This window comes from Accipiter gentilis, chromosome 28 (assembly GCF_929443795.1).
Source record: "Accipiter gentilis chromosome 28, bAccGen1.1, whole genome shotgun sequence".
In the NCBI taxonomy this organism is placed as follows: Eukaryota; Metazoa; Chordata; class Aves; order Accipitriformes; family Accipitridae; genus Astur; species Astur gentilis.
The window spans coordinates 21,462,912-21,487,440 of NC_064907.1; the positions used below are offsets into that span (position 1 = coordinate 21,462,912).

The 24,529-nt window shown below is 62.0% G+C and overlaps 5 protein-coding genes across 6 annotated transcripts; 2 read left to right on the forward strand and 3 right to left on the reverse strand.

The window, feature by feature from the left end:
• Positions 1–465: 465 nt before the first annotated feature.
• On the reverse strand, positions 466–7,420 carry LOC126051850 (translation initiation factor IF-2-like). The gene is made up of 6 exons (XM_049831597.1): positions 7,022–7,420; positions 5,198–5,518; positions 1,771–1,848; positions 1,191–1,304; positions 929–1,058; positions 466–778 (listed from the first exon to the last, which is right to left on the reverse strand). The coding sequence occupies exons 1-6, from the start codon at positions 7,418–7,420 to the stop codon at positions 717–719; spliced, it is 1,104 nt and encodes a 367-aa protein (XP_049687554.1). The 3' UTR covers positions 466–716.
• A 5,501-nt stretch (positions 7,421–12,921) lies between these two features.
• On the reverse strand, positions 12,922–14,034 carry PURB (purine rich element binding protein B). The gene has a single exon (XM_049831114.1). It carries the CDS (start codon positions 14,032–14,034, stop codon positions 12,985–12,987), a length of 1,050 nt encoding a protein of 349 aa, XP_049687071.1. The 3' UTR covers positions 12,922–12,984.
• A 1,566-nt stretch (positions 14,035–15,600) lies between these two features.
• On the reverse strand, positions 15,601–16,605 carry LOC126051636 (cytochrome c oxidase subunit 5B, mitochondrial). Its single transcript, XM_049831125.1, has 4 exons — positions 16,463–16,605; positions 16,253–16,326; positions 16,010–16,109; positions 15,601–15,893 (listed from the first exon to the last, which is right to left on the reverse strand). Exons 1-4 carry the CDS (start codon positions 16,554–16,556, stop codon positions 15,781–15,783), a joined length of 381 nt encoding a protein of 126 aa, XP_049687082.1. The 5' UTR covers positions 16,557–16,605; the 3' UTR covers positions 15,601–15,780.
• An 890-nt stretch (positions 16,606–17,495) lies between these two features.
• On the forward strand, positions 17,496–20,991 carry KCNIP3 (potassium voltage-gated channel interacting protein 3). The gene is made up of 8 exons (XM_049831127.1): positions 17,496–17,786; positions 19,108–19,232; positions 19,331–19,400; positions 19,535–19,605; positions 20,080–20,187; positions 20,363–20,467; positions 20,593–20,655; positions 20,873–20,991. The coding sequence occupies exons 1-8, from the start codon at positions 17,684–17,686 to the stop codon at positions 20,918–20,920; spliced, it is 693 nt and encodes a 230-aa protein (XP_049687084.1). The 5' UTR covers positions 17,496–17,683; the 3' UTR covers positions 20,921–20,991.
• A 1,077-nt stretch (positions 20,992–22,068) lies between these two features.
• On the forward strand, positions 22,069–24,498 carry LOC126051632 (fumarylacetoacetate hydrolase domain-containing protein 2-like). 2 transcript variants are annotated; one of them, XM_049831116.1, is made up of 8 exons: positions 22,069–22,135; positions 22,849–23,040; positions 23,122–23,338; positions 23,442–23,501; positions 23,586–23,745; positions 23,929–24,037; positions 24,125–24,212; positions 24,342–24,498. In XM_049831116.1, the coding sequence occupies exons 2-8, from the start codon at positions 22,856–22,858 to the stop codon at positions 24,402–24,404; spliced, it is 882 nt and encodes a 293-aa protein (XP_049687073.1). In that variant the 5' UTR covers positions 22,069–22,135; positions 22,849–22,855; the 3' UTR covers positions 24,405–24,498. The 2 variants fall into 2 exon arrangements, with proteins under 2 accessions (XP_049687073.1, XP_049687072.1); XM_049831115.1 differs by lacking the exon at positions 22,069–22,135 and having other exon boundaries at positions 22,252–23,040.
• The last annotated feature ends 31 nt before the right edge of the window (positions 24,499–24,529 follow it).

Here is a 24,529-nt window from a genome sequence, read left to right on the forward strand (position 1 = left end):
AGACAGACACCCCCAGGACCCACAGAGACCGGTCATATGGACATCCAGGACAGACAGACAGCCGGGACCCTGATACCCAGGACAGACGGACAGCGGTGCCTCAGTGCCACCAGAGGCGGGGCCCGGCCCACGGGGGAGCCCCGGCCATGTGGGGCCAGGGGGGCGGAACCCTGGCGGCACGCCCCGCCCCTCCCACGCCTACTTGCATAGGGGGGCGGGGGCAGCGCAGCTAAGGGTGTATTTACATAGGGGGCGGGGACAAGTCTGCATTTCGCGCGGGACCCACCGCTCAGCCCCGGCTATCATCTTCCCCCTACACTAACCCCCGCCCCACCAGCCCCCCCCCCCCCTTCCCCCCCCAGCCTTCCTCCCCCACGCCAACACCACAGGAGAGGCGTGGGTTTGGGTTTTTTTTTTTTTTTGTAAAAAATGGTTTATCCTTTCCATTTTTGTATAAAACCCAGGGGAGCAGCCGAGCCCCTCGCCCCCCCCACCCCGACTGCTGCCGCCTGGCAAGGTACAACTTTGTGTCAAACTTTAAATCTAAAGCCCATACCAATGTTTTCTCCTCTCTACAGTCAATTGTCTATGCTCTTCCTTTGAACTATGACTTAAAAAAATTTCCACGTATCCCCAAGATTTCTTCTGTCCTAGGTACAGTACGATGACGGGAGGGAGACGGCTGCTTTTTTTTTTTTTTTTTTTTTTCCTCCTCTCTACGCCGTTTTTTGTTGTCCCTTCTTCCCAATCAGAGACTTGTGGATGTGGGGGATAACACCTGCAGAGAGAAGGATTCCCATCAGATACTTCCCCTGGTATTTATGCCAAATTCCCATGTGTTTTCCTGTATTCTTCCACCCCCCCTTCTCACTAAAATTCCCAGTTAGGGACAGGAATGAGGGAAGGGGACAGCAAGGATGATACCCACCTCCACCGGCAATGGTGGCTTTGATCAGGGAATCCAACTCTTCATCGCCACGGATCGCCAGCTGCAAGTGACGGGGAGTGATCCGCTTGACTTTGAGATCCTTCGAAGCATTCCCCGCCAGCTCCAGCACCTGCCAAGAAATCGGGAAGACACTCGGGATCCCGAGGGACGCAGGATTTATTTTTTTTTTAAATTTATTTTATTTATATTTTGGTTTGGTTTGTTTTTTTTAAATAGAGGAAGGCAAAGCGTGGGGACCTACCTCGGCAGTGAGGTACTCGAGGATGGCGGCGCTGTAGACTGCAGCGGTAGCACCCACTCGCCCGTGACTGGTCGTGCGAGTCTTCAGGTGTCTGTGGATCCGGCCCACTGGGAACTGGGGTGGGAGCAATCAACACCTCCTTAATGCCTATAGCCCCCCTATACGCCATAGGCCCCAAGCGACTCCCCACCCTGCGTGTCTATGGCTTCCAGGAGCTCCTAGAATGACGTTACTGACGTTAGCGTGAGTTTTAACGAGGGCATGGCTGAGGGAGACACAAAGCCAGATCCTCCCCGCACTTTTCTCCATGGGATTCAATCATAATCATCCAAATGAATCCTCACACCCTCTCTGTAGGAGAGACGGATCCTGCCCAAGTCAGGACACAGTTGGGAGCAAACAGCCCCCGTGGTCCTTGTCCCTCCATGATGATGACACAAAAACATTAAGTTTTTACCCAAAAAAGAAAAATAAAAGAAAACGGTTTGGGGCAACCTGCCCATCAGGAAGTGGAGGTTTTACTCAGAAATTCACATTTTATGATGAGATTGGGGAACCAGTGGGCGCCGCTGTGCCTCACCTGCAGCCCGGCTCTCTGTGAGCGCGACACCGCCTTCGCCTTGGCCTTCCCGCTGTCCTTCCCCGCCTTACCACCAGCCTGCAAGAGAGAAACGCACCTATTAATTAATCTTAATAAAGCCAGAGAGACCTGCTGCACTGTCATCCAGAGGCAAGCACGCTCTCTGGCACTGCAGGAAACTTGTGGCCTCTCGAACAACCCAAACTGAGGTGAATTCAAGGGGACAAGGTGGGGGCTTGAGGGGTGCAGCAGCTGCTTTATCGCCCCGGGCGTCTCCCTCTCTCATTTCCTGCTACTGCTATTCCCATTATTTTCCAGTAAATGCCAAACGGCGGGAAAACCAGCCGAAAGAACCCGTTTGGTTTGGTGGTTTGGTTGTTGGTTTGTTGGTTGGGTTTTTCTTCCAGCAGTTGTGAGAATGGTTTGACTTCAGACTCGTTTGCTCTGCTCTGAAGGCATGCGCTGACACAGGTCGCATGGCAGGATGCTGTTTCTGTACATAGGAATTTGCAGCCCAGGCCTGTGGAATTCAAGGGCAATCCCCTTCCTGCTCCGGAGCGGAAAATCATCAGGGAGCCCCAGAAATCACAGATTTAATAAAATATCACATTGTAGGGGGCGGCTGAAACCCCAAAGTGCAAGAGTTTGGAAGCCACCAAGAAATGAGGAAGAACTAAAGGTGGGTTTGCCAGGCTCTCTCACATCCACCTTAAGAAAATTGATCGATTCAAGGGATATTGAAAGAAACCGTGATGTCACTAACAGCTAACGAGAGCCATTTCTAATGAAGAGCAGCAGACGGACGCAGCAGGCCAGTCAGAAAGAACCTGCGCCCTCCACATGAAAAACCACGTTACCAACCCAAAATCTGGTCCTTTTAAGAAACAACAGAAACTATAACCCGCAAAATTAAGTCTCCCAGCCCACGATGAGTGGAGAACTGCAGAGGGAAAGCGGGACCCTAAAACACGCTGGATACTGGTAATCCCTATTTTTACATCACATATTGATTCCCACAATCCCCATCCCCTTCTAAAAGAAGGAATTATGGCTTACTGTGAGGGAGCTGAAAGCTGCCACCAGGCCTTCCCACTCATTTAGGAGAAACCGCAGGATCCAGAGATACTCAGGAGACAGAGGTGACGCTAATAGAGCGCATTAATCCTTAAAATAAGACACCAGCTTAACACGGGAATATCCAAGATCCACGTCCCGTCCCAGCGAGGTGGGAGTTAACACCATGCGCTTGCACCAGCTGGGGAGCGCCAGCCCAGTTTAAAGGGGGAAATATTTAATCTGGAGGTGAGAGGAGAGCCAGGCCGGCATCCCGCGGCACCGAGCACAGGTGGGTTCTTCCCCAAGCCTGCCAGCGGTGATCCAGCTGTGGGAATGCTGGCACCTGGCAAACCCACTCGGTGTTTTGGCAGCCGACTCCCAGACAGGAGTGTCTGTAGAAGCAGTTGGCTCTTGTTTGTTAGGAGAGCGGCTGAGGGATGACTTGGAGACGTGTCTAGAATCGCTTTGAAGCGCCGACTTGACGCTGCCTTCACTGCAGTGAAGCATCAGGAGTTACTTTTATCAGTAGAAAACATCATTCAGTAAAACTTAAAAAATCAGGAAGGGGGATTTGGGGATATTTCCTTGCTCTAGAAATAAAAGGCAGCTCTGGGAAAAGCCCTAGCTGTTCACACTGAGGGCTTTTATCAGCCAGCTGTGAACTTTCCCATTACTCCGTCAAGTTTTCCAGGCGTCAGCTGCCCAGCTGATGGCTCTTTACACGATATTTGACTAAAAAGAGGGAAGAAAAGTCTCACAGCGGAAGTACTGAGGATTGTCTCCATCTTCACCAACGTCAAAACCCGCTGGGTTTGCGGAGGAAACGCCACAACAGTTTCCCACAGCTGAGCCGCCACCGGCTCCCTGCGGAAGCTCATCCCCCTCCCGGCCGCAGTCCCAGCGGAGGAACGAGGGCTCCTTGACAAACACAGCGTTCACAGCACGCAGATCTTCTTCTCCTCCTCGGAAAGCAGCGCTTACAGGGGCTACATTGGGTCAGAAACAGCAGTGATTCGATTCTTCATCTGGAGGGGACCGTGCTGACAGGCACAGGAATGCGACGTCTCCTTCCCTTCTCCCCACAGAAGTCACTCGCTGAAAGCACATTCCCATACCAAAACCCCACCAGATTTAACACACTGGATCTCTCACAGCAGGCAAACGACTTTTTTTTTTTTTTCTTGTTGCTTCAAACACGACTAAAATACTTCAAAAAGCAACTTTTTATCTATTGCCACAAGTCCCGAGATACCCTCCGCAAGGGTTGCATAATCTCAAAGCGTTTCCACGTCAACCCTCAGCAACCTGGGGCCCTTATCTCCCGCCTGGGAACCTCCTCTCCTCTGTATCCTAACCGACAGTTACAGACCCTGCAACCGTGACTTCCACAACTTTCAGACCCCAAGCCACACGAAGAAGGCATCAGGAAGGATTAAACCCCAACCTTCTCCCGCCACTGTTGCCACGGAATCAGACTCTGCCGAAAGCCAACGTGCACAGAGATGTCAGTTAGAATCTAAACTATGGAAATCCAGTGCTCCTTGGGGAAGGGGCTACCTGGGCAAGGTAGCCAGGCCGCTTGACAGACATCCTTCAGGCCACTCGGACGCATTTTACACCCCTGACAGTCAGTTCCTTACTACACAATCAACTTTTAAAATATATTAAGCACGGAAAGTAGCTCTAAAGAGGCAGTTTCCCTCCAAAAGCCGATGAAACAGAAGCAGTCACGGTGTCTCCCAGCCTCCCCGGGAAAGCTTTGACAGCACAAGGGAGTCACCAGCTCCAGCGCTCGCTCTCCCTCCGGCCCGATCGGCGGGGCCGGCTTTTCGTGAAGCGGCACGAATCCTCTCCCGAGGGGCCTCGTCGGCGAGAAGCTTCGGTTACACAACGGCGGCGGCCCCGGGGACCGTGGGGCTGGGAGGGGGGTATTGGGGGGGGGGGGGGAGGGACAGCGGACCAAAGCGGGTTTCGGCGCATTTCCAGGCGCCCGGTCAACGGGAGGCTGCCGGGGGAGCCCCGCGGGAAGGGCAGGGAGCGGCACCGTGCCCAAGGTCACGGATCGGTGACAGAACCCGGCACAGGAACCGCCCGTTTCCCCCCTCCCAACCCCCACCACCCCCCCCCCCGCCTCCGCGGCCCCGGTCTTTCGCCGAGAGGAACGGCAGCCGATGCCCGACCCCGGGTCCCCGCTGACAGCGGCGGCTCCGGCCCCCGCCGGACGGCCCTGTCACCTCCGGGCCTGCGGCCAGCCGCCCCAGCCCAGCGGGGAAGCGGAACGTCCCGGCCTCGGCCTCCCACCGGCTCCGCTACCGGTCCCGGAGCCCCCAGAGGAGCCGGACCGAGCCCGGCCGCCGCCCCCGCCCCTCACCATAGTGCCGCCGCCGCCGCCTGAGCTCCGGTCCCGAGTCCGCGCTGGAGCCGCCTCAGGAGCCGCCAGACAATAACCCGCCCGAGCGCGAGGAGGGAGCCCGGCCTGCCGCGGCGGCCCCAAGCCAATCAAGGCGTCCCATACTAGTTTGAACATCCGACTACCGCCAATCCAGGCTCCGCTTCTTGCCCCCTCACTGGCTCCGCCCCGCGGCCCGTTTAACGGCTGTTTTTCCTTTGCACACGGCACGCAGGGGTGAGGGCGGGGGGCGTGCCCGGCGGCCCCGAGCCGGTGGGCGGTGCAGCGGAGTGACGTGATCGCCTACCAATCGAAAGAGCCGGCTGTCCCGCGAGAGGCGGGGCCGGGCAGACAGACAGCTCGCATAGCCAATGGAAGGAGAGAAGCCTTTCCCGCCCAGTCTCTCCCCCCGCCCCCGGTGTTGTTTGTTTGCGCGGAGAGGGGGAGGGGGCGGATGCGGCGCTGAGGGGAGTGGGGCGGCGGTGGGGCGTTCGCCCGGCTCCGCCACCGTTCCAGGCGGGTCCCCGTCCCCGTCCGGGCCGTTCGCGGGTCCCGCCGGGTCTCCCCGGTCGTGGGCCGGGGTCTCCCCGGGAACCGGGGCTCGGCTCCTGACAGGGCCAGGGGCCCGCGGCCTCTGTAGGCCTTAGGACCGCTCCGTACACCCCCGGTATCGCCGCCCCACTTCTCCCCTCCGCCCGGGGGTGGAGGGAGCTTCCCACCCACTCCCCGCCCAGCCCAGGCCCTGTCATCACCTCCACAGCCGACTGAAGGGCTTGGGTCTGAGGCGCAGCCTAGAAAGACTTAAACCTCGCTTATAAACCGCTGCGCTCGGCCCAGCCCGGCCACTGCCTGTGCCAGCTCAGTGCCCGGAGGAGGCGGCTGCCGGCACGCGCACCACCGAGGTGGGGGGAATCCTTCCCAGGTGATGCTGAGGCCCGGTGGTGGCTCTGAGTCCTTCCCCGTATGTTTTTCAGGAAATGCAGAAATAAAGGCTGCTCCTGCCCCTCCTGTAGGGTAAGAAGGGCAGTGGCAGTGAGGTAACACAGACTGTCCCCTCAGCCCCGGGGGAGGGATTTGAGCCGGGGCTCATGACACGGGGACATTGAGAAGGAAAAGGGATGGACGTTGGTAACAGCAGGGATAAAATATGGCCAAAAAAAGCCCCAAAAATTCCTGGTCCAGACTGTCACAGGATGGGGAGGGTTGGGGGTGTGCTAGGGAAGAGTGTGTCACGGGAAATAAAACCTTGAATTTCTCAGGATAAGCCCATTCCAGCATCAAACTCAACCCGATTTACATGACAGGGTTGATTATATAGGAGAAAATTTGGATTTTAAAGAGCGAGGGTCGATGGCTTAACAAAGTCATCGATGGCTTAACAAAGGAGCAGCTTTGGGCGCGTTAAGGTCCTGCGTGGCGCAGCCCCTGCCAGGGGATGGTGGAAGGAGCTCCCGAGCCTGCCCTGCCCCAGGTAGGGGAGCGCCAGGCTGGGGAGGAGGAGGAGATGAGAGGGACAAGGAAGGCGCCTTTGCCCTGTCACTGTCCCACCCTGGGTGTCCCGGATGCCTTGGCTCACGCCCTACCCTGTGCCTCAGTTTCCCTCCAGTGCCAGGCGGGGGGGGGGGGGGGGGGGCCTGCTCCTCGCTGCAGCTGCCGTGGGGGGTGCCTGCGTGACCCTGGTTGGGGCCCTGAGCTCCTCCCTGGCCCCGCAGCTGCTCCTGCTCCCCCCTTGGAAGGAATGCTGCCTGCACCTGCCCCACAGGCAGCAACTGCTGTGTATCCAGGCCCCCCCAGCTGTCCCCCGACAGCCCCCCCGGTTCCGTTCGGGGAGGGCCGGAGCAGCTGCCCACCCCGGCATCCGGGGGACGTGAGGGACGGGGTCCCCAGGGACACCGCCAGCTGCTCCCCGAGGGGTGAGGGATCCTGGTTGGAGAGGGTTTGCTCCCCCCCCCCCCCCCCCCCCGCCAGGGACGGGGTCAGGCCAGGCCCTGGCTGCCTGTGGCGTCGGGGGCAGGCGGCGGCGGTGGTGGCGGGTTTGCGGTGCCGCGGCGGGCAGCAGCGGCTCATGCGCAGGCGGCTCCCGCTCGTGTCCTCAGATGAGCCCGTGCCCGCAGGGAGCCGCAGAGCTAAATGCGGCGCGGGCTGCGGCGCCTGCGTCACCGCACGCTGGCCAGACGCGGGCCACCTCGCTGCTGGGGGCGGCATGGGATTGCCGACGCCCTGCCCGGCACAGGCCACACGCTGTGCACATGGTGGCGAACGCGCCACGCAGCTGAGTGCACGGCGCACACGCCTTGTGCAGGCCACGCATGCCTTACACACACCTGCTCACACGCCATGCAACCGTGCACACGGTGTTCGTGGCTTGCCGGGCCAGTCTGTGCACACCAGCGCGCGTGTGTGAGCTCTGACGCACGCAACACGCATGTGCCGTGCCAAACCCTCCTCCCTCCCCACGGTGCCAATCCCTTGCACCCCCAAGTGCCCCCCAGCTCCCTGCGGTGCTCCCCGCAGCTGCCCTGGCTCCGGGCACCCCGTCTGGGGACAGGGCCCTGCTTGGGGACAAGGTGGCCCCTCAACACGCCCGTGCTGGGGACCCTGTGTGCCCCCTGTGCCACCCCAAACCCTCGGGACACCTGTGTGTTCCCCCCCAGAGCCCCGAAGGTCCCCAAGACACCCCCACAACGCCCCTGCTGCCCCTGCCCACCCCATCACTTACCAAGACGGTGGCACTGGTGAGACCCTCCTGCCTAGGGACAGTTGGGGATCCCCTCCCAAGGAGCGAGACGGGGCCGGGATGGGTTTTTCATTCACTTTTCCGCATACTTTTTATTTGTTACAAACATACAATTCTTTAAATATAGACTTGTAAAACTCCATTTGCAAAAATCTGCTACGGTAAGGAGTGCTCGCTAGCATGAGGAGTTCGTCACGTCGGGCGTCATCTTTGCTAGTGGTAAAATCCAGGACCTGCCTTCGGCAACCGCCGGCCGCTCCCCGGCGTCTCCCGAAGCTGCCCCGCCGGCCGCAGAGGAAGGGAGGGGGGGGGACAGGACCCCCCCGGGCGCCGGCAGCCCCGCGCTGGGCCGCCTAAAGTGCATGGTTTGCTTTATTTTTTGTTTTTCTTTCATTAAAAAAATAAGAGGAATAAAACTTTCTTCTTTCGTCAAGGTACTTCGGGGTGAACGTTTTGGTCTCTCAGCAGATATTGGCCGAAGCCAGTCCCGGCGCCGGTGGCTTTCGGAGGAGGATCCGGCTCTCTCCCATGCCGATGCTTTACCAACTGGCTGGCACGTTTCCACCTCTGCCTGGGGTGAAACACGTGCCAGGGATGGGAGAGCCACCCGTGCTGGACCCGCTCTCGGCCGCTGCGTCGGCATCGGTGCTGCTCCGAGGCCAGAAATCCCCAGGGCCTCTCCTGCGCGCCGGTAACGCCGTGGTTTTGAGGCCTCGATGCCACCAGCAACCACAAACCGCCTCTGGCGGGAGCAGATGCCGAGCGCAGTGCCAGAGAGACGCCGGTGCAGGGACTCCGAGGTCTCGCCTACAACCGCCAGCCTGATGGTCGCCACTGCAGTGGCGAGAAGCCACCGCCGCCGGTGCCATGCTCTTTGCCAGCCATCCCTCTCCATCTTGGCTTGATCCAAGATCCGTTCTGGCACCTGGATTCGGGATCTCACGCCGACGCACCAAACGCCCGCTCTGCTTGGCACAGGCACCGCCGGCTCAACCGGCTCCGCGAGGAAGAGGAGGGCGACAGCGCCTGCAGCTGAGCCTCACCCTATGTGGAACATCTCTCGGAGCATCCATGGAGACGCCAGCGAGCCGCCGCGACGCCGAGCCGGTTCAGATTTCCCATTGGGAACCCTCTCCCAGCAAGCGCAGTGGCAAATATCTGCTGAGAGATTCCTTGTGCATCAGCTCAAGTACCGTCATCACTCGCTCACGCTTCTTTTTTTTTTTTCTTTTTTTTTTTCTTTTTTGTTTTTTTTTTTTTTAAACTTTTTTCTTTTTTACAAGAGAAGCCGGCAAGGGGGGTTTGTTTTGTTTTATCACCAACAAGAGAAACTGCTGCTCTCCCCGGCATGGCAGCCCCGGGGACTGGTCGCCTCCCCCTGGTTCATCCTCTGCCGGCAGCGAGGGACCAGGAGGGGATTCTCGTGCCTGTGACCCCAAAACAGCTGGAAACAAGGCAGGATAATTCTGATTTTCTTCCATATTTTTCTCTTGAGGGGGAAAAAAAATTGAAGCAGTTTTTAACTTTTAACAGAGCCGCTGACGGCTCCCGGCTCTCAGCCCGGACATTTTGGGTATTTACATCGATTTTGGGGCGCTATACAAGATATACACGATTTCTATTTTGTACAGCGATAGTCGTGCTCTCAACCCATCCCTTCTGGGGCAACAGAAATCTGGAAGCTCCAAGAATTTGGAATATTTTTCCCCCCTTCCGGTTAAAAAAACCCAAACAAACAAAAAAAGCAATTTGCCCATTTTCTACAGAATCCAAACCAAAAAAACCCCCAACCAAATCTCATATATATACACACACGCGCGGAGATGTGTATATACATATATATATATATAAGGGAACAATCAAACCCTCCGACCTGCTGCGTGCACCGCTGCCTCGCCACTGAATTCCCAGCGCCCCGGCTATGGGCAGGCGTTTTCGGCAAGGTCTGGTCTGTGGAGAGATTCCAGCGCGGGCAGGAGCCCGGCTTCGGCGTAACCGTCGTCCTGCTTTCCTCGGGGAAACGCTCTGCCTGATCCTGGGCAGCACACATGTGTGTGCGGGGAGGGAGGGGGGGCTCCCTGCCAGCTCCCCCCTCTCAGCAGCCCCAGCCCGGCGTCCACAGGCTAAAGTAAAGGAAAAAAAAAACCCCAAACCCCAAAACTCACCAAAAAAACCCATCTCCCCCCTCACAGAAACCACCCGAGTCCTCGCTCACACCTGAGGTGTGTCTGCCCACCTCTCCGAATTGCTCTTGCCAGCCACTGGCAGGTTAAAAAACCTTTTTTTTTTCTTTCTGATTTTTATCTTTTTTTTTTTTGGATGGGGTTTTTGTTTATGGTTTTTTGTTGGTTTTTTTTTTTCTGCGAGATTTCTTCCCCCGACGCGCTCTGCTCTTCTCACCCGTTTGCTGGAAGGTCAAATGGAGCTGCGGAAGGTTTCTGTACATAGATACATTGCTTCTCCCGCAGGAGAAAGGGTTCTGGTTGCCAAAGCGAACGCCGGCTGCAGCACTGGGTCCCGTTTTTACGGTTGTTATGATTTTTTTTTTTTTTTTGGCATTATTTGCCTTTTTTCCTCTTCCATGTATTTCCTAGGTGGCTACTGAGAGCCGAGACGGGCTGGCAGTGACCCCGCCGTTACCCCAGCGTAGAAAGGTTAAGGCTAAATTACCGCAATTCAGCCAAAAAAAAAAAAAAAGGAAAAAAAGAATATATATATATTTTTTTTTATATATATATATATATATATATCTCATCCTCTTCAAAAATAAAAGGAGAGGTACCGCCTGCGTCTTCGCAACCGGCTCCTGGCAGCTGAACGCTGGCAAGTCCATCACCGTGGAGCCAGGCGTCCCCCCCAGCGGCTGAGCGGTGGCCGCCATCTCCCCCGATCCGGAGCCTTCCAGGCGGCGTTTTGTCATTTTTTTCTCCGCGGCAAAGAACTGAAGGCGCGCGAACACAAAAAATAGACGGATGGGTGGATACAGCAGGACGTCACTGGAAAGAGCTGCCTTAGGGTACAAAATACAGTACGGACGCGGTTCGGACATCGAGATAAAAGACTATTGCTCCCGTGTGAGTGAGGAAACCCAGTCCTTTGCGACGGAGAAGAATTAAAAACAGGATAAACGGAAGAAATTCGCCTTAAAAATCCCTTTAAAAAGAGCTACGGAGGCGGGAAAGGGCGGGATAGGGTTTGCAGGACGGACGGACGGACAGACGACATCCCCCGGGGCTCTGCTGGGATTTGGGGCGAGGAGGGGGATGGAGTTGGCGTCTGTCCCCCTGCTCCTGCCTCGCGAAGATGAGTCGCTGCCAGCCGTACCTCGCTTCCCAATAAATACGGAGCGAGCGGAGAGAGGGAGACGCCAGGATCCGCGACAATAAATTAAGGAGGCAGCTGAGATCGGAGGGCAGGCGGGCACAGGCTCCCAAAAAATAAGCAGAAAAAATATTAATTTAAAACAAGTCCTAAAACTGGAGAAGCCGTTGGACAAGAAGACCTTGAAACTTTGGAATGAAGAGCGACGAACCCCGGTCACTTCAGAGTTCCTGGGATAACATGGCTAAAAAAATACCTTTTGGGAAAGGGCAGGATTGACCCAATTTAGCAAAAAAAAGAAAAAAAAAGAAAAAAGAAAAAAAAAGACCATTTGAGAGTGGAAAAATCCATTTAATACAAGAGGCGATGGCTGGAGGGAGCCACTGGCTCCGGCGCACTGGCCGAGGCGGCAGAGCCAGTCCCTGCTGGTATGACCAGGTGCTTTAAAAAAAAAAAAAAAAAAAAAAAAAAAAAAAAAAGGAAAAAAGAGGAAAAAACCCACCCCAAACCCCCCCAAAACGCCAATACTGAAGGCCCCAGCCGCCGGGGTGCAGAGTCCCACTGGTGCCACCGAGCCGCCACCGTCATCTCTGCCGGCGTCAGGTACTGGGGAACGGCGGCAAGTTGGTTTTGCTAAAGAAAAATAAAATCCAGGTGAAGAGGAGAAGGGGCGGATTTTGGCGCCCAAGGGTCCCGGTGGCGCTGCCTTCGGTGCCAGTTGTGCCGGCGAAACGGTAAAAGGGAAGGAAACCTGGCCGGGCCTTCCCGGTATGGAGCCGGCGTTCGCCGGAGGCCGCCTTATTTGGAGAGAAGGGGAAGATCTTGCGCCCCGTTGAGCTTTCCTTGTGCTTTGTGCCTGCGTGAACCTGCCTGTCTCTGTGACCCCCCCACAGCCAGAGGAAAAACCGGGGGGGTGGGGGACGACACAGGGACAGTAATAAATTGTCAAAACCAAGAAAGTCTTCCTTAATTCCTTAATTTTCGGGAACCTGCCAGCTTTGCGCTGGCTTGGGTGCAGGTTCCAGTTTGAGCGCCCGGAGTTTAGCAGTTTGCATCCCAAAAAAAATTGGAGGAGAAAAAACCAAAATCTGGAAAGGGGAAGGGAGAAAAAAAAAAAAAGGAAAATAAAGGAAAAATAAAGAGAGAATGGACATTGGTCCAGATACGGCCCCCCCACCCCGGCTCTCGCTTTCGAAAGCGCCAGCTCCGTCGCTCTCCCGTCCCGGTGCCCGGCTCCTCTTCTGCCAGTGAGGGTTTTGGCGCGTGGCGGCTCCTCTCGGCACGGGTGCCAGGATGCTGGTTTTGATGGTGGTGGGGGGCACCATGTCGGCACGAGCCAGGCTTTGGGAGAGGAGAGAGGATCCGGGCAGTTCCACCCCCCCTGCCCCCCCAAAAAGCAGGGAGTCCTCGGGGCTGGGGGGGGTAGGGAAGGGTGCCAGTGACAGGTCCCCCGTGGCAGGGGGACGGTGGTGGCTCATCCCGGCGGCAGCGGGGCGTGTGCGAGGGAGGGAGGGACGCGGCGGCGTCACGGTCGGGCCGGTTTCTCTCTCTCCGGTGGTGGAGGTGGGGGGGGGGGGGAGGGGGAGGGGAGTGCTGGGCACTCGGGGACCCCTTCGCCCCATTGCGGGGGGGAGCCCGGGGGGGGGAGGGGGGGAAGGGAGAAAGGGGGAGTCGTGGGGGGGCCGGCGGCGGGGTCAAGGGTGGGGGAGGCTCAGTCGTCGTCCACGTCGTCGCCGTCGGAGTCATCGCCGGCGCCGCTGCCGCTGCCGGGACCCGGCGGTCCGGCGCGTCGGTCATAGAGCTTGTCCCGCTGGCGCTCCTGGATGTCGCGCATCTCCTCGGCGTAGCGGCAGAAGGCTCCGCCGAACTTGGCCCAGGCCTTGTAGGGGACGGTGATGGCGTTGCGGTAGGACGGCTTCACCTCACTCACCCGCAGGAAGACGCCGTACTTGTTGCAGCCCACGTCGAAGAAGAAGCGCTTGGAGTCCACGGTGATGGATGTGCCCTCGGGCAGCTCCCCGTAGAGCCCCCCGCCGCCCGGCCCGCCGCCCCCGGGGCCGCCCAGCTCGTCCTCCTCGCCCCCGTAGTCGTCAATCAGCTTGGCCAGGGCGTCGCGGAACTCGATCAGGCCCTGGGCGGGCAGGGCGATGGTCTGGCCGCTCTGCAGCCCGGGGGGGCCGCCCGGGAAGCCCCCCGGCCCGCCAGGGCCGCGGTTGACGGTCTGGCGGATGCGGAGGAAGCGCCCGCGTTGGTTCTCCTTCAGGTCCAGGTAGTACTTGCGGTTCTCCCGCACCAGGAACTCGCTCTTGAGGGCGCGGCGGGGGCCGGGGCCGGCGCCGTCCTCGCCGGGGGGGCCGGCGGCCTGGGCCAGCTGCTCGGGGCTGGAGGGGCCCAGCTGGGCGTAGTGCTCGATGAAGTCGCCCAGGTAGTCGCGGAACTCGGCGGCCACCGCCATGGAGAGCGTGAGGCGGCTCTTGGAGCCGCCCGCCCCCACCTCGGCGATCTTGAGGAAGCGGCCCTTGGCGTTCTGCTTGACGTCCAGGTAGAACCGCTTGTTCTGGATGTCCAGCCGCTTCGAGGCCAGCTCCTGCGTCTCCTGCTCCGGGCCCGCCCCTCCGCCGCCGCCGCCGGACCCCCCGCCGGACCCGGACCCGGCCCCGCCGCCGCCGCCGCCGCCTCCTCCGCCCCCGCGGGCGGTCGCGAACCCGCCGCTGCCGCTGCCGCTGCCGCCGCGCTCGCTGCCGCTGTCCCCGTCCGCCATCTTGTCCGCCCGCCCGCCCCGCGCCGCGCCGGCCCTTCCGCGCGCGCCGCCCCGCTTCCGGCGCGCGGCCCCGCGCCCCGCCCCGCCCCTCTGCGACAGGGGTGACGTCACCGCCGCACTCCGCCGCGCCGCCGCGGGCGCCCTTCCCGCCCCGCCCTCCCGCGTCACGTGGCGCGGGGGAGGCCCCGCCCGCCGCGTCCCCGCGCGCCCTCTGCCGCCGCCGGAGCCCCGCCCCCGACCAGGCCCCGCCCCGAAGCGCCGATCCCTGACGTCACCCGCGGCCCCGCCGCTCCCGGCTGTCACTCAACGGCCGCCGGCAGCCCCCATTGGCCGCGGGCGGGCCGGCCGGCGAGGCCCGGAGCCCCGCCCCCCGTCCACCCCAGGCCACGCGTGACGTCATGGCCAGCCCGCCTGACGTCCTCGACCACGTCAGTAGCACGGGGGGGGGGGGGGGGGGGGGGGGGGGGGCCGCCACGCTGGAGATCTGGCAGCCTCTGGGCCCTCCCCGGGGGGGGGATCACACACACGACGGCAACACGACCCACCGGGGACCCTTAAGCACCTCCCGGGGCCCCACAGCCACCCCCGGGGCCACCAAGGCAGGCGTCTTCTCTAAGATGCAGCAGCTGGGAGAGCTGCGGCCTCTCAGCGGGCTGGCAGCCATGGCACGGGTGGCTGTCCCCCTCAACCAGCGGGACCCAGAAGGGACCACGGGTCCGAGGAGCGGCCGCGGCGCCGGCGGTTTCTGTGACCACGAGGACGCCGTTTGAGGCGGGAGGTCCCTGCGGGGGAGGGACAGGCCCCAGCTCACCCAGAAGGACCCGGGCAACCAGCAGCCACTCAGCCCCCCCTCAGCCCCCAGAAGGGGCTGGAGATCATCTCCAGGGGCTGGGGGCGACCGTGGTGAGGTCACACCTGACCAAAGCTGTCACCTGCTACGGTGACACAGCAGTGACATGGCAGTGGCATGCTGGGGGGGTGGGGGGGTGGGTGTAGGAAGCTACCTGGACCTCAGGGGGGTCCTCTGCCGCCCTGGTGGGTGCCACCTTGGCTGTGTGGTGAGGCCACCCTGGAGGACTGTGTCCAGTTGTAACTCCCCCAGTACAGATGGACACAGACAGCCCCTCCCCCCAGGGTGTAGAGCTAGGGGTGGGGTGCAGCCTAGACCTCCATTTCGGGGGACACCTCGTGTGTGTGCATGTGACTATGATCCTCTTTGAGGTCTGCAGGGGGAACGCAGCCCCCCTTTGGTGGGTGGGTATTTTGGGGAGGGGGTGGGTCCCTCGCCCAGGCTCCCGAGCAAGCCTTACTTCTGGAGTCCCCCAACCAGGAGGACCCCCAAAAGTCAACACCCCAGGGCCCCCCCCCCATGGCAGAGGGACAGTGAAGGTAGGCTCCCCCCACCCCAAATACCGCTCCAAGGTCATGAGCACCTCCCCCCCATGCCCCCTCTCCACTCACAAGGACAGCAATACCTTTAAATTCTGACCCCCCCAGGCCTGTCCCCATCCCCCCAGCACCCATGGGTGCTGCGCCCCCCTCCCCCCAGTGCAGACAGAGTCCGGGTCTCCACACACAAACTCTTTATAGGGGGGGGCACACATGGCAGGGGCGGGGTGGCTCAGCTCAGCCCAGAAGACACCCACTGGGTGCTGGGAGGGTCGGCGTCACTCATGGGTGCCAGGGAGGGGAGGGGGGTGTCAGTGCAGCCCCCCCCCAACTCCCCCTCTGCAAGCCGTGGGGGCCTCAGTGGGGCAGCTCGTGGGGAATCAGCTTGTAGTGGGCACCGCAGGAGGGGCAACGCTGGGCCTCCCCCTGGTGCAGCCAGAACCAGACGACGCAGCTGTTGTCCTCTTCGCCTGGGGGGGGGGTGAGGAGGAAAGGAGGATGGGATGGAGGGACAGACAGAGGGAGGGGGGTGGGACAGACACACAGGGAGTTGGGGGGGGGGGGGGGGGGGAGGTGGGGCACTTACAGACGCAGCCTACGATGCGCTTGTTGCTGATGGAGGGGACGAGGTTCGGGTCCTCCTTGGTCCCCGCGTAGCGCTTCGGTCGGAACATGCTGTAGGGGTCCTGGGGGGCGGGGAGGGGGAGGAGGTGAGCGGGGGAGCACCCCCAGACCATCACCCCCCCTCAACAAGGACACACCCCCCGCCCTACCCTGGGGTCCGTCCCCCCCCAGCTCCGAGCTCTCCCGCCGGCCGCCCCGCACTCACCAGGCCCTTGTTCATGGCCTCCAGCACCTTCCGCTCCAGCCCCGTCGCCTGCTCCTCATCGCTGGCGAGGCCGCCTGCGGGGACACCGCCGTCAGACCGGGAAGCCGCGGCCTCGCCCCGCCCCCCAATCTCCCCGCCACCTCCCCCGTTCCCCCTGTGGTGCCGCCGCCGCCCCCCCTCCCGCATCCTCCCGGTTCCCCCCCGGCTCACCGGGGACGGCGAGGCAGCGGGCAGGTGCAGCGCGGGCGGAGGCGGCGGGCAGCAGCCGCAGGGCCGCGCTCACCCGCAGTAACCTTGAGGCCATGGCAGCGGCGGCGGCGAACAGCACTTCCGGGCGCGGCGGCGGAAGCGGAAGTGGCGGCAAGGGGTGGAGCGGGGCGTGCGGCTGAGCCACTCCCCTCGGGCTATGGGTGCGCCTCTCCCCCGCAGCGACCAGAGCCCCGCCCTTAGCAACAGGCCCCGCCCACATGGGCGACAGAAGCCCCGCCCCCATCGCGTGGCCCCGCCCCCCTCCGCGGCCCCAGGGGTCACTAGGCGCTCGGGGCGGGGACGGGGCGGACAGGGACGGTGTCACCGGGGTCTTGGGGACAGGGACAACGCGGGGGGGGGGGGGGGGGCAGGGACACTTTGGGGGGGGGCAGGGATACCCCCGGGGGTGCAGGGACGATGTCCCCGGTGCCTTGGGGATGGGGACGCCCCAGGACAGATGTCCCCGGGGTGGTGGGGACAGATGGCCATCGGGACAGGGACACCCCCGGGGGGGGTGGGGCCAGGGACAGCCCCCCCACCTCCCCCGGCCTCAGTTTCCCCCCTGCTTCTCCCGCCCCGAGGAGCCCTGTCAGGGCTCGGCTGCTTACTCATCCCCATCGATCCCCACGCCGCTCGTTAGCCATCCCCGCCGTTAATTGCCTCCCACGGCAAGTTCTAAAACCCCCCCAAGGGGCAACAAGGCTGTGGGGGGGGTCAGTGCCGCCTTCCTCCACCCGGGGGGAGAGCCCAAAACAACCTTCATTTATTTTTTTTTTTTAATTTCCCAATTTTAAGGCCCGTGCTGGTTTGGGACCCCTCCTGGTTTTAGATGCTGGGGTGAAGGGGGCACCCATGGGTGCTGCTGTTGGTGGGGATGTGGGGAGCGTGATATTAAAAAAAAAATAAAATAAATAAACACGGGGAAAAAAAAAAGATCGCAATGGGGGGGGCCGTGGGTGCGTGCCAAGGGAGGAGGGCAGGAGGGAGGGCGCAGGCCGGCCCCGCTGCAGCCGCCCCAGCGCTCACTGGGACGGCACCCGCCCGCCGACACCCTCACCCCCACCCCGGGGTGCCCCACTTTTTGGGGCGGGGGGGTGGGGGGTGAAAAACCACACACACCCCCCTGCACACACACACAGGAGAGGACACCCCAACGCCGGTTGTGGGCCCCCCCCGCCGGCCATGGGCATCCAGGGCATGGAGCTGTGCGCCGTGGCCGTGGTCATCCTCCTCTTCATCGCCGTCCTCAAGCAGTTCGGCATCCTGGAGCCCATCTCCGTGGAAGGTAACCCCGTGTCCGTAACCCCCCTCCCCTTCATTAATTTTAATTAATTTATTTATTTTCAGCCCCCCAACCTCATCTTGGGGTATCCCCATCTTTCCATACCCCCCCACACCCCAGTTAAAGGACCTGTTGGGCCTGTAAATGGTAACTGTGGGGTAAAACCTGCTTTTTTGGGGGGGCACTCCCCCAGAAGAGGGTTTGGGGGTGAACCTTGAGGGTTTGGGGGTGTGGGGGGAGCTGGCAGCCCCCTGCCCTGCCCCCCGCACTTGCCGCGTCATGGCCCAGCCTTGCTCTGACCTTCCCCGAGGGGCTGGGCTGGCTCCAGCACAGCCCCCCCCCCCAAAACACCCCGCTGAGGGGATGCTGGGGACCCCCCAGTCCACATCGACCCCCAAACCCCTCAGGAGGGGTGATGCTGGGGGTCTCCATGCCCCTGTTAACCCCTAAGACCCCCAAGGCAGGCTGATAGGGACCACCCCAGCCCACAGTGACCCCCAAACCATCCCGAGGTTGGACATCAGGGGCCTCCGAGCCCACAACGACCCCCAAAACCCACTGAAGACGGGACACCGGGGACCCCCAGATCCTGCATTGACCTCGAAACCCCCCTGAGATGCGACACCAGAGACCCCCGATCCCCCACCGACCCCCCAAACCCCCCTTAGACAGGAGGTTGGAGCCCCCCAATCCCAACCCCACCCCAGCTGGGCAGAAGGGGCTCAGCGCTGCCCCTTCACACCCTGGCAAAGTCGGCTCGGCAAGTGACTGGGGGGGTTAACCCACCCCCCAATAACAGCACCCAGGAGACCCCAGGGTTTTCCGGGGTGTCCCTACCGATGAGGCACAGCGGAGCCTCTCCCCAGCCCTGGCCCGGTTTTCCCAGCCCGAAGTTCCCAATATCCCCGTCTCGGCACTGAACGGGTCCGCGGGGGCTTCCCAAGCTGGAATTATTAATGAACCATCATTTATTAATTACCTTCTGCCAGGCCAGGCGCGGGCGGGAGGGAGCATTAGCGGGGCTGGGGTGAGAGGCGGCTCCAGGATGTTCTGCACCCTGGGAATGTGCTGCCGGAGGCAGGCATGGGTTCGGCGGCTCCTGGGAAAACCCTCTGAAGGCCGTCTTCTCCCTCGGGATGTGAAATCCGGGATTCCCCAGTTTTCCTCCAGGCATGAGGGGAATTTGGGGTCCGCCACCGAGTTGGGGGGGGTTTGGTCTTAAGCAGGGTCAGATCCGGGCAGGAAACAGCCCGGGATTAAGTGTGGGATGATGCGGAGAGGCTGCTGGACCCCCACGGGGGTCTTTGCTGGCATCTCCCAGCAGACAGCGGTGACGCCGAGTTGGAGCTTTCGTCCGTACGGCACCAACCCCAGGGGCTGGAGCAGCTGCTGGCGCAGACGAAGTTCACCAAGAAGGAGCTGCAGTCCCTCTACCGTGGCTTCAAGAATGTGAGTGTTGGGGGGACCCTCGCCCCGGCCCCCCACCGCCAGGGCCGGGGGGTGGATTTTGGAGCCAGGGTTCACCAGGCGCCCACTCTCCTCCCCAGGAGTGTCCCAGCGGCCTCGTGGACGAGGAGACCTTCAAGCTCATCTATTCGCAGTTTTTCCCCCAAGGCGGTGAGTTGGGGGGACCCCCAAGGCTAGCATGGGGGTGCTGGTGGGGGGACTGTATCCGGAGAAAATGCCAAATCCCGATCCCGGCGCGTGCCAGGGTGGGGGCTTCACCGGCTCTCGCCTTCCTCCCCTCGCAGACGCCAGCACCTACGCGCACTTCTTATTTGACGCCTTCGACGCTGACCGTAATGGGGCTCTCTGCTTCCAGGTGAGCGTCCCCACGCCGCCTCCATGCCCGGCTTCTCGCCGGGAAAAGCCGTGCCAGCGCCGTGCTCCTCGAGCCGTGGCCGGCTGTAAGCGTGCCCAGCGGCGTGATTCATCAGATCTTCCTTACCCGCGTGCGGTTGGGGATAAAAGCTCGGTACAGCAGCGACGGCCAAAATCTTCGGTCTCCTCGACGGCAGGAGCCTGTGCCGGGAGAGGCACTGCGGCAGGGGTGGCTGGTGGGGGGGCCGGTGCCGGTTTTACCGTGGTGATTAAAAATAGCTACAAGCGAGAATAGAAATGGGATCAATAGGAAAAAAAAATCCCCTGGGCATCCCGCGATTGATGGCAGCGCCGCGGCACCATTGGAGGGGGGCAAACAGCCGAGCCGGGGGGGACACAGGTCCATCCCTGGGGTCTGGGTGAGCCAGTGGTACCCATGGGACATCTCCGCTCACAGCCATGGTTCCTCCGGCAGGATTTTGTCGTTGGTCTCTCCATCTTGCTGCGGGGGACAGTGCACCAGAAGCTGAAGTGGGCTTTCAACCTCTACGATATTAATAAAGACGGCTACATCACTAAGGAGGTGACACGGGGACAGGGGACACACACGAGGGCTGGGGGAGGCGGGGCAGGGTGGGAGCACGGCAGGGGACACCCAGAGAGGGATGGGGACGGTGGAATAGAGGTGCAGGGGGACAAAGGTGCCCTTATTCAGAGGGTTCTTGTCACCCTGAGTCCCGCCCTCTGTCCCCTCCTAGGAAATGCTGGAGATCATGAAGTCCATCTACGACATGATGGGGCGCTGCACCCACCCCACCCTGAGGGACAGTGCGCCCGCCGAGCACGTGGAGCTGTTCTTCCAGGTGAGACCATCCCACCTCGTCCCCTCCCGGCAGCCGCCAAAACCCACTGTGTATCACGGGCTAGGGGCTGTCACTGCTGCAGGGGACAGGGATGTCCCCACTAAGCCCCTGCTCTTCTCTTGCAGAAGATGGACAGGAATGGCGATGGCGTGGTGACCTTTGAGGAGTTCCTGGAGACCTGCCAGAAGGTGAGGAGCTCCGGGTGGGCTTCGGCATCACCGCCATCCTTCTCCTCCTCACTGCCAGGTCTTTGAGCCTGAGACACAAGCCCGTTCTGCATCCCGTCCCAAAATGACATGCTGGGGGGGGGGTTGGGAGAGACGGGGGGTGACAGCTCTGGTCACCCCGGGGCCGATGGGAGGAGAGGGACCGGGAGCTCTGACCTCTCCCTCCCACCCCAACCAGGACAAGGACATCATGAGCTCCATGCAGATCTTTGAGAATGTGATCTAGAACCCAGGACCACCTGCTTGGCCCCGCCAGCGCCTCCGCGAGCGCCCGAGGGGAACTTTTTTCCTACTATTTCAGTCAAAACAAGAGGTTAAAAGAAAGAAGAAAATAATCCACCTGGCTCCCAGCACTCTAGTTACAAGAGACGAGAAGAGATATGGATGACTTTGCCGGCTCGTCTGCCTGAGCTCCCCCCAGCACAGCGTCTGGTGATGCCCGCCCCGCCGGCTGGACCCATTTTGGGGGGCTGAGCCCGCTCCCAATGAGGATCCCTCTGCCCTGGGTGGCACAGGAGACCTCACCGCAGCACAAACCCGGACCCCTTTCCCCGGGAAGCAAGCCTTCTGGGAGGGGACCCTCTGCGGAGGGGGGTCTCTGTATCGCAGCTGTGAAACGGCGGCTCCCGAAGGTTAACTGAAAGCACACGAACCTCCTCTCCCCTTCCGCCTCCCACATCGCTCAAGGGGATCCACAGTGACAAGGGAGGCCGCTCCCCACCTTCCGGCGGTACAGGAGGAGAGGGTTTATTTTCTAAATAAAAGAACTGGTGATGATTTAGGGATGAAATGTGCCGCCCGGGGAGCTAAGGGGGAAGGAACGGCCGCACACATCCCCAGGGGGGCCGGAGAGGGCGACCCCGAGCCCCGGGGTGGCAGTGGCAGAGGCGGCTTCGCTCACCGAAGCGGCAGGACGCGGCCGGGAGGGTTATTTGAGTTATATCTGCTTTTCTTGTCCTCACAAACGGGCCGGCGAGACCAGGCCGCGCCTCAGCCAGGCCCCTACCCCAGCCCTCCCCGGCCCGGCCAGGCCCCCTCCTCCGCAGCCGCCTGTTGCTCGCTCACTCACTGCGTGTTTCCATGAAATAAAGGTGAGAAACACCCGCCTCGGCCCGGATCGCTCCCGGCCAGGGGCTCCGCCGGCCCCGGCCTCGGCGCCGTCATGGCGGCGCTGTCATGGCGGCGGGGCGCTGTCATGGCGGCCGCTGCCCGTATCCTAGCAACGCCGCCTCCCCTCTCCCTCCAGCCCGGGGAGAGGGGGAAGGCGTGGCCGAGCGCCGCCGGCTCTCATTGGCGGTGCTGCAGGCGCGGCCCCGCTTTCGCCGCGCTCTCATTGGTCGGCCCGCGGGCGGAGGCGGGGACTCGGCCCGGCGACCTTCACGCGGGTGGCGCGGGGTCGGCGCGTGCCGAGAGGGGAGTGACGCGGCGGCACGTGACGTAGGTGGCAGCGGGATCCCCCTGTGCCCCCCCCCCCGGGACCGGGGAATCCCCTGTGGGTCCCCCGGGTCTGGGGCTGAGCGGGATCGGGGGGGATCCCCGGGATCAGGACGGTGTGGGATCGGGGTGGGGATCCCCCAGGGTCGGGGCTGTGTGGGATCAGAGGAGGGGAGGGATCCCCCAGGACTGGGTTTGTGCAGGATCAGGGGGATCCCTGGGATCCGGGCGGTGCGGGATCACAGGGATTCCCCCAGAGTCCGGGATGTGTGGGAGCAGGTGATCTGCTCCCACCTCTCCCCTGGATCTGTGCCACGCTGAGATCCATTCCCTGCCCGGGGGGCGCGTGTGTTTGTGCTGCCATACTGGGGATCTGGTCTGTGCTGGGATCTGCCCCCTCCGCCCCGCAGGGATCCACCCTCCCAATCTGTCCTATGCTGGGATCTAGCCCCCCCCCCAGGAATCTCCTCTGCCTCCACCCGGGCCCCTGGTGCCGGGATCTCCCCTCCTGCACCAGGAGCTGTCCCTTCCCCCCCTCCCCGAGGGCCTGTGCAGGATGAGGCCTCTCCTCGCCCCACTGCAGGGCGTCAGCCCCCTGCCACGCCGTAGGGATCCAGCCCCAGCCAAAGGGGGACCTCAGCACCCCAGGGTGGGAGTCACGGCTGGTGCTGGGATCCACTCCGGGCAAGATCCTGAGGATCTGGTCCCCAGTGCCCACAGGTGACAGATGCGCCTGCTGGGGGCCATGCGGCTGGTGCGGTTCCGGGGGGCTGGGGGGGCCGAGCCCCGGCTGGGGCTGGAGGAGGCAGCCGGGGGGAACGTGGTGGACCTGAGCGCGGCAGAGCCGGCGCTGCCCCGCTCCATGCGTGCCTTCCTGGAGAGCGGCCAGAGCGGGCTGGCTGCCGCCCAAAGGTGGGTGCCCCTCGTGCCCGCCAGCATCACCCTTACCACCACCGGATCTGGCCCCGGTGCTGAGACCTGTCGGCCCCGCAGGGCGCTGGAGTCCAGCCAGCACCGGCTGCCGAGGGAGACGGTGCGGCTCCTGGCGCCCGTCGGGGACCCGGAGAAGGTGATCTGCGTGGGGCTCAACTACCGCGACCACTGCCTGGAGCAGAATGTCAAGATCCCCAAGGAGCCCATCATCTTCAACAAGTTCCCCAGCACCATCATCGGACCCTTTGATGACATCGTGCACCCAGAGGAGAGCAGCGTGAGCACCCCGGGGACCCCCACCCTGCCACCGTCTCCCCCCCTCCATGAGGTACAGTCCCTCCGAGCCCCCCCCCCCAGCAGCCCATTTTCTCCCCCCGCAGGAGGTGGACTGGGAGGTAGAGCTGGCCGCCGTCATCGGGAAGAAGGGGCGGCACATTGAGGTAACCCCCGCCCCGTCCCCCTCCTCGGTGTGGTGGGGTCTGTGTGTGTGTCCCCACCCCAGTTGTCACCCCACCCCACCCCAGGAGTCATCAGCCCTGGACCACGTTGTGGGCTTCACGGTGGCCAACGACGTCAGTGCCCGGGACTGGCAGATGAGGAACGGGAGGCAGTGGCTGCTGGGGAAAACCTTCGACACCTTCTGTCCCCTGGGGCCGGCCCTTGTCACCAAGGAGGCGGTGGCAGGTGAGGACAGGACAGGGACAGGCTGGACGCTCCTTCATGGCTAACACAGGAGGCAGCAGGTGCCGAGTTTGCCCCAAAGCATCCATGTTTTCCCTAAGAGGGGGTGTTCACAGTGGCGGGGGTCCCACAGCACCGTTCCCCTACCCTCCACCTCAGTGTGATGTGTCCCCTCCGTCCCCACAGATGTCCACAACCTGAGGATCCGCTGCAGCGTCAACGGGCAGCTGATGCAGGACAGCAGCACCAGCCAGCTTATCTTCCGCCTACCCAAACTCATCACCTGGGTCTCCCGGTAGGCACGGAGTGGGGGGGCCGGTGGCACCAGAGGAAGGAGGGGGCCACAACTGACGGCTCCTGTCGCCTCCGTCCCCCGCCCCAGGTTTGTCACGCTGGTCCCCGGGGACATCTTGCTGACGGGAACCCCTCCTGGTGTGGGGGCTTTTCAGAAGCCACCCGTGTTTCTTAAGGTGAGGGGAAGGGGGTGGGTGGCTCAAAATAGGGCTGGGGTGGCAAAGCGGGGACATAAGGGCCCCCCCCCCCCCCTTGCCGGGAACAAGGCGAGCAGGGGGCTGCCAGCATCTCCCTGCCCCTCGCAGAGAGGAGACGAGGTGCAGTGCGAGATCGAGGAGCTGGGCACCATCTGCAACAAGGTGGTGTGAAGAGGGAGACGCCAAATCACGTCCCGAGTTGGCTGCCTTGCCCCCCTCCCTCTGTGGCATTCAATAAATCCACGAGCAGCATTCAATAAATCCACGAGCGGGGTTGCGTACCTGCTCCCAGGTTT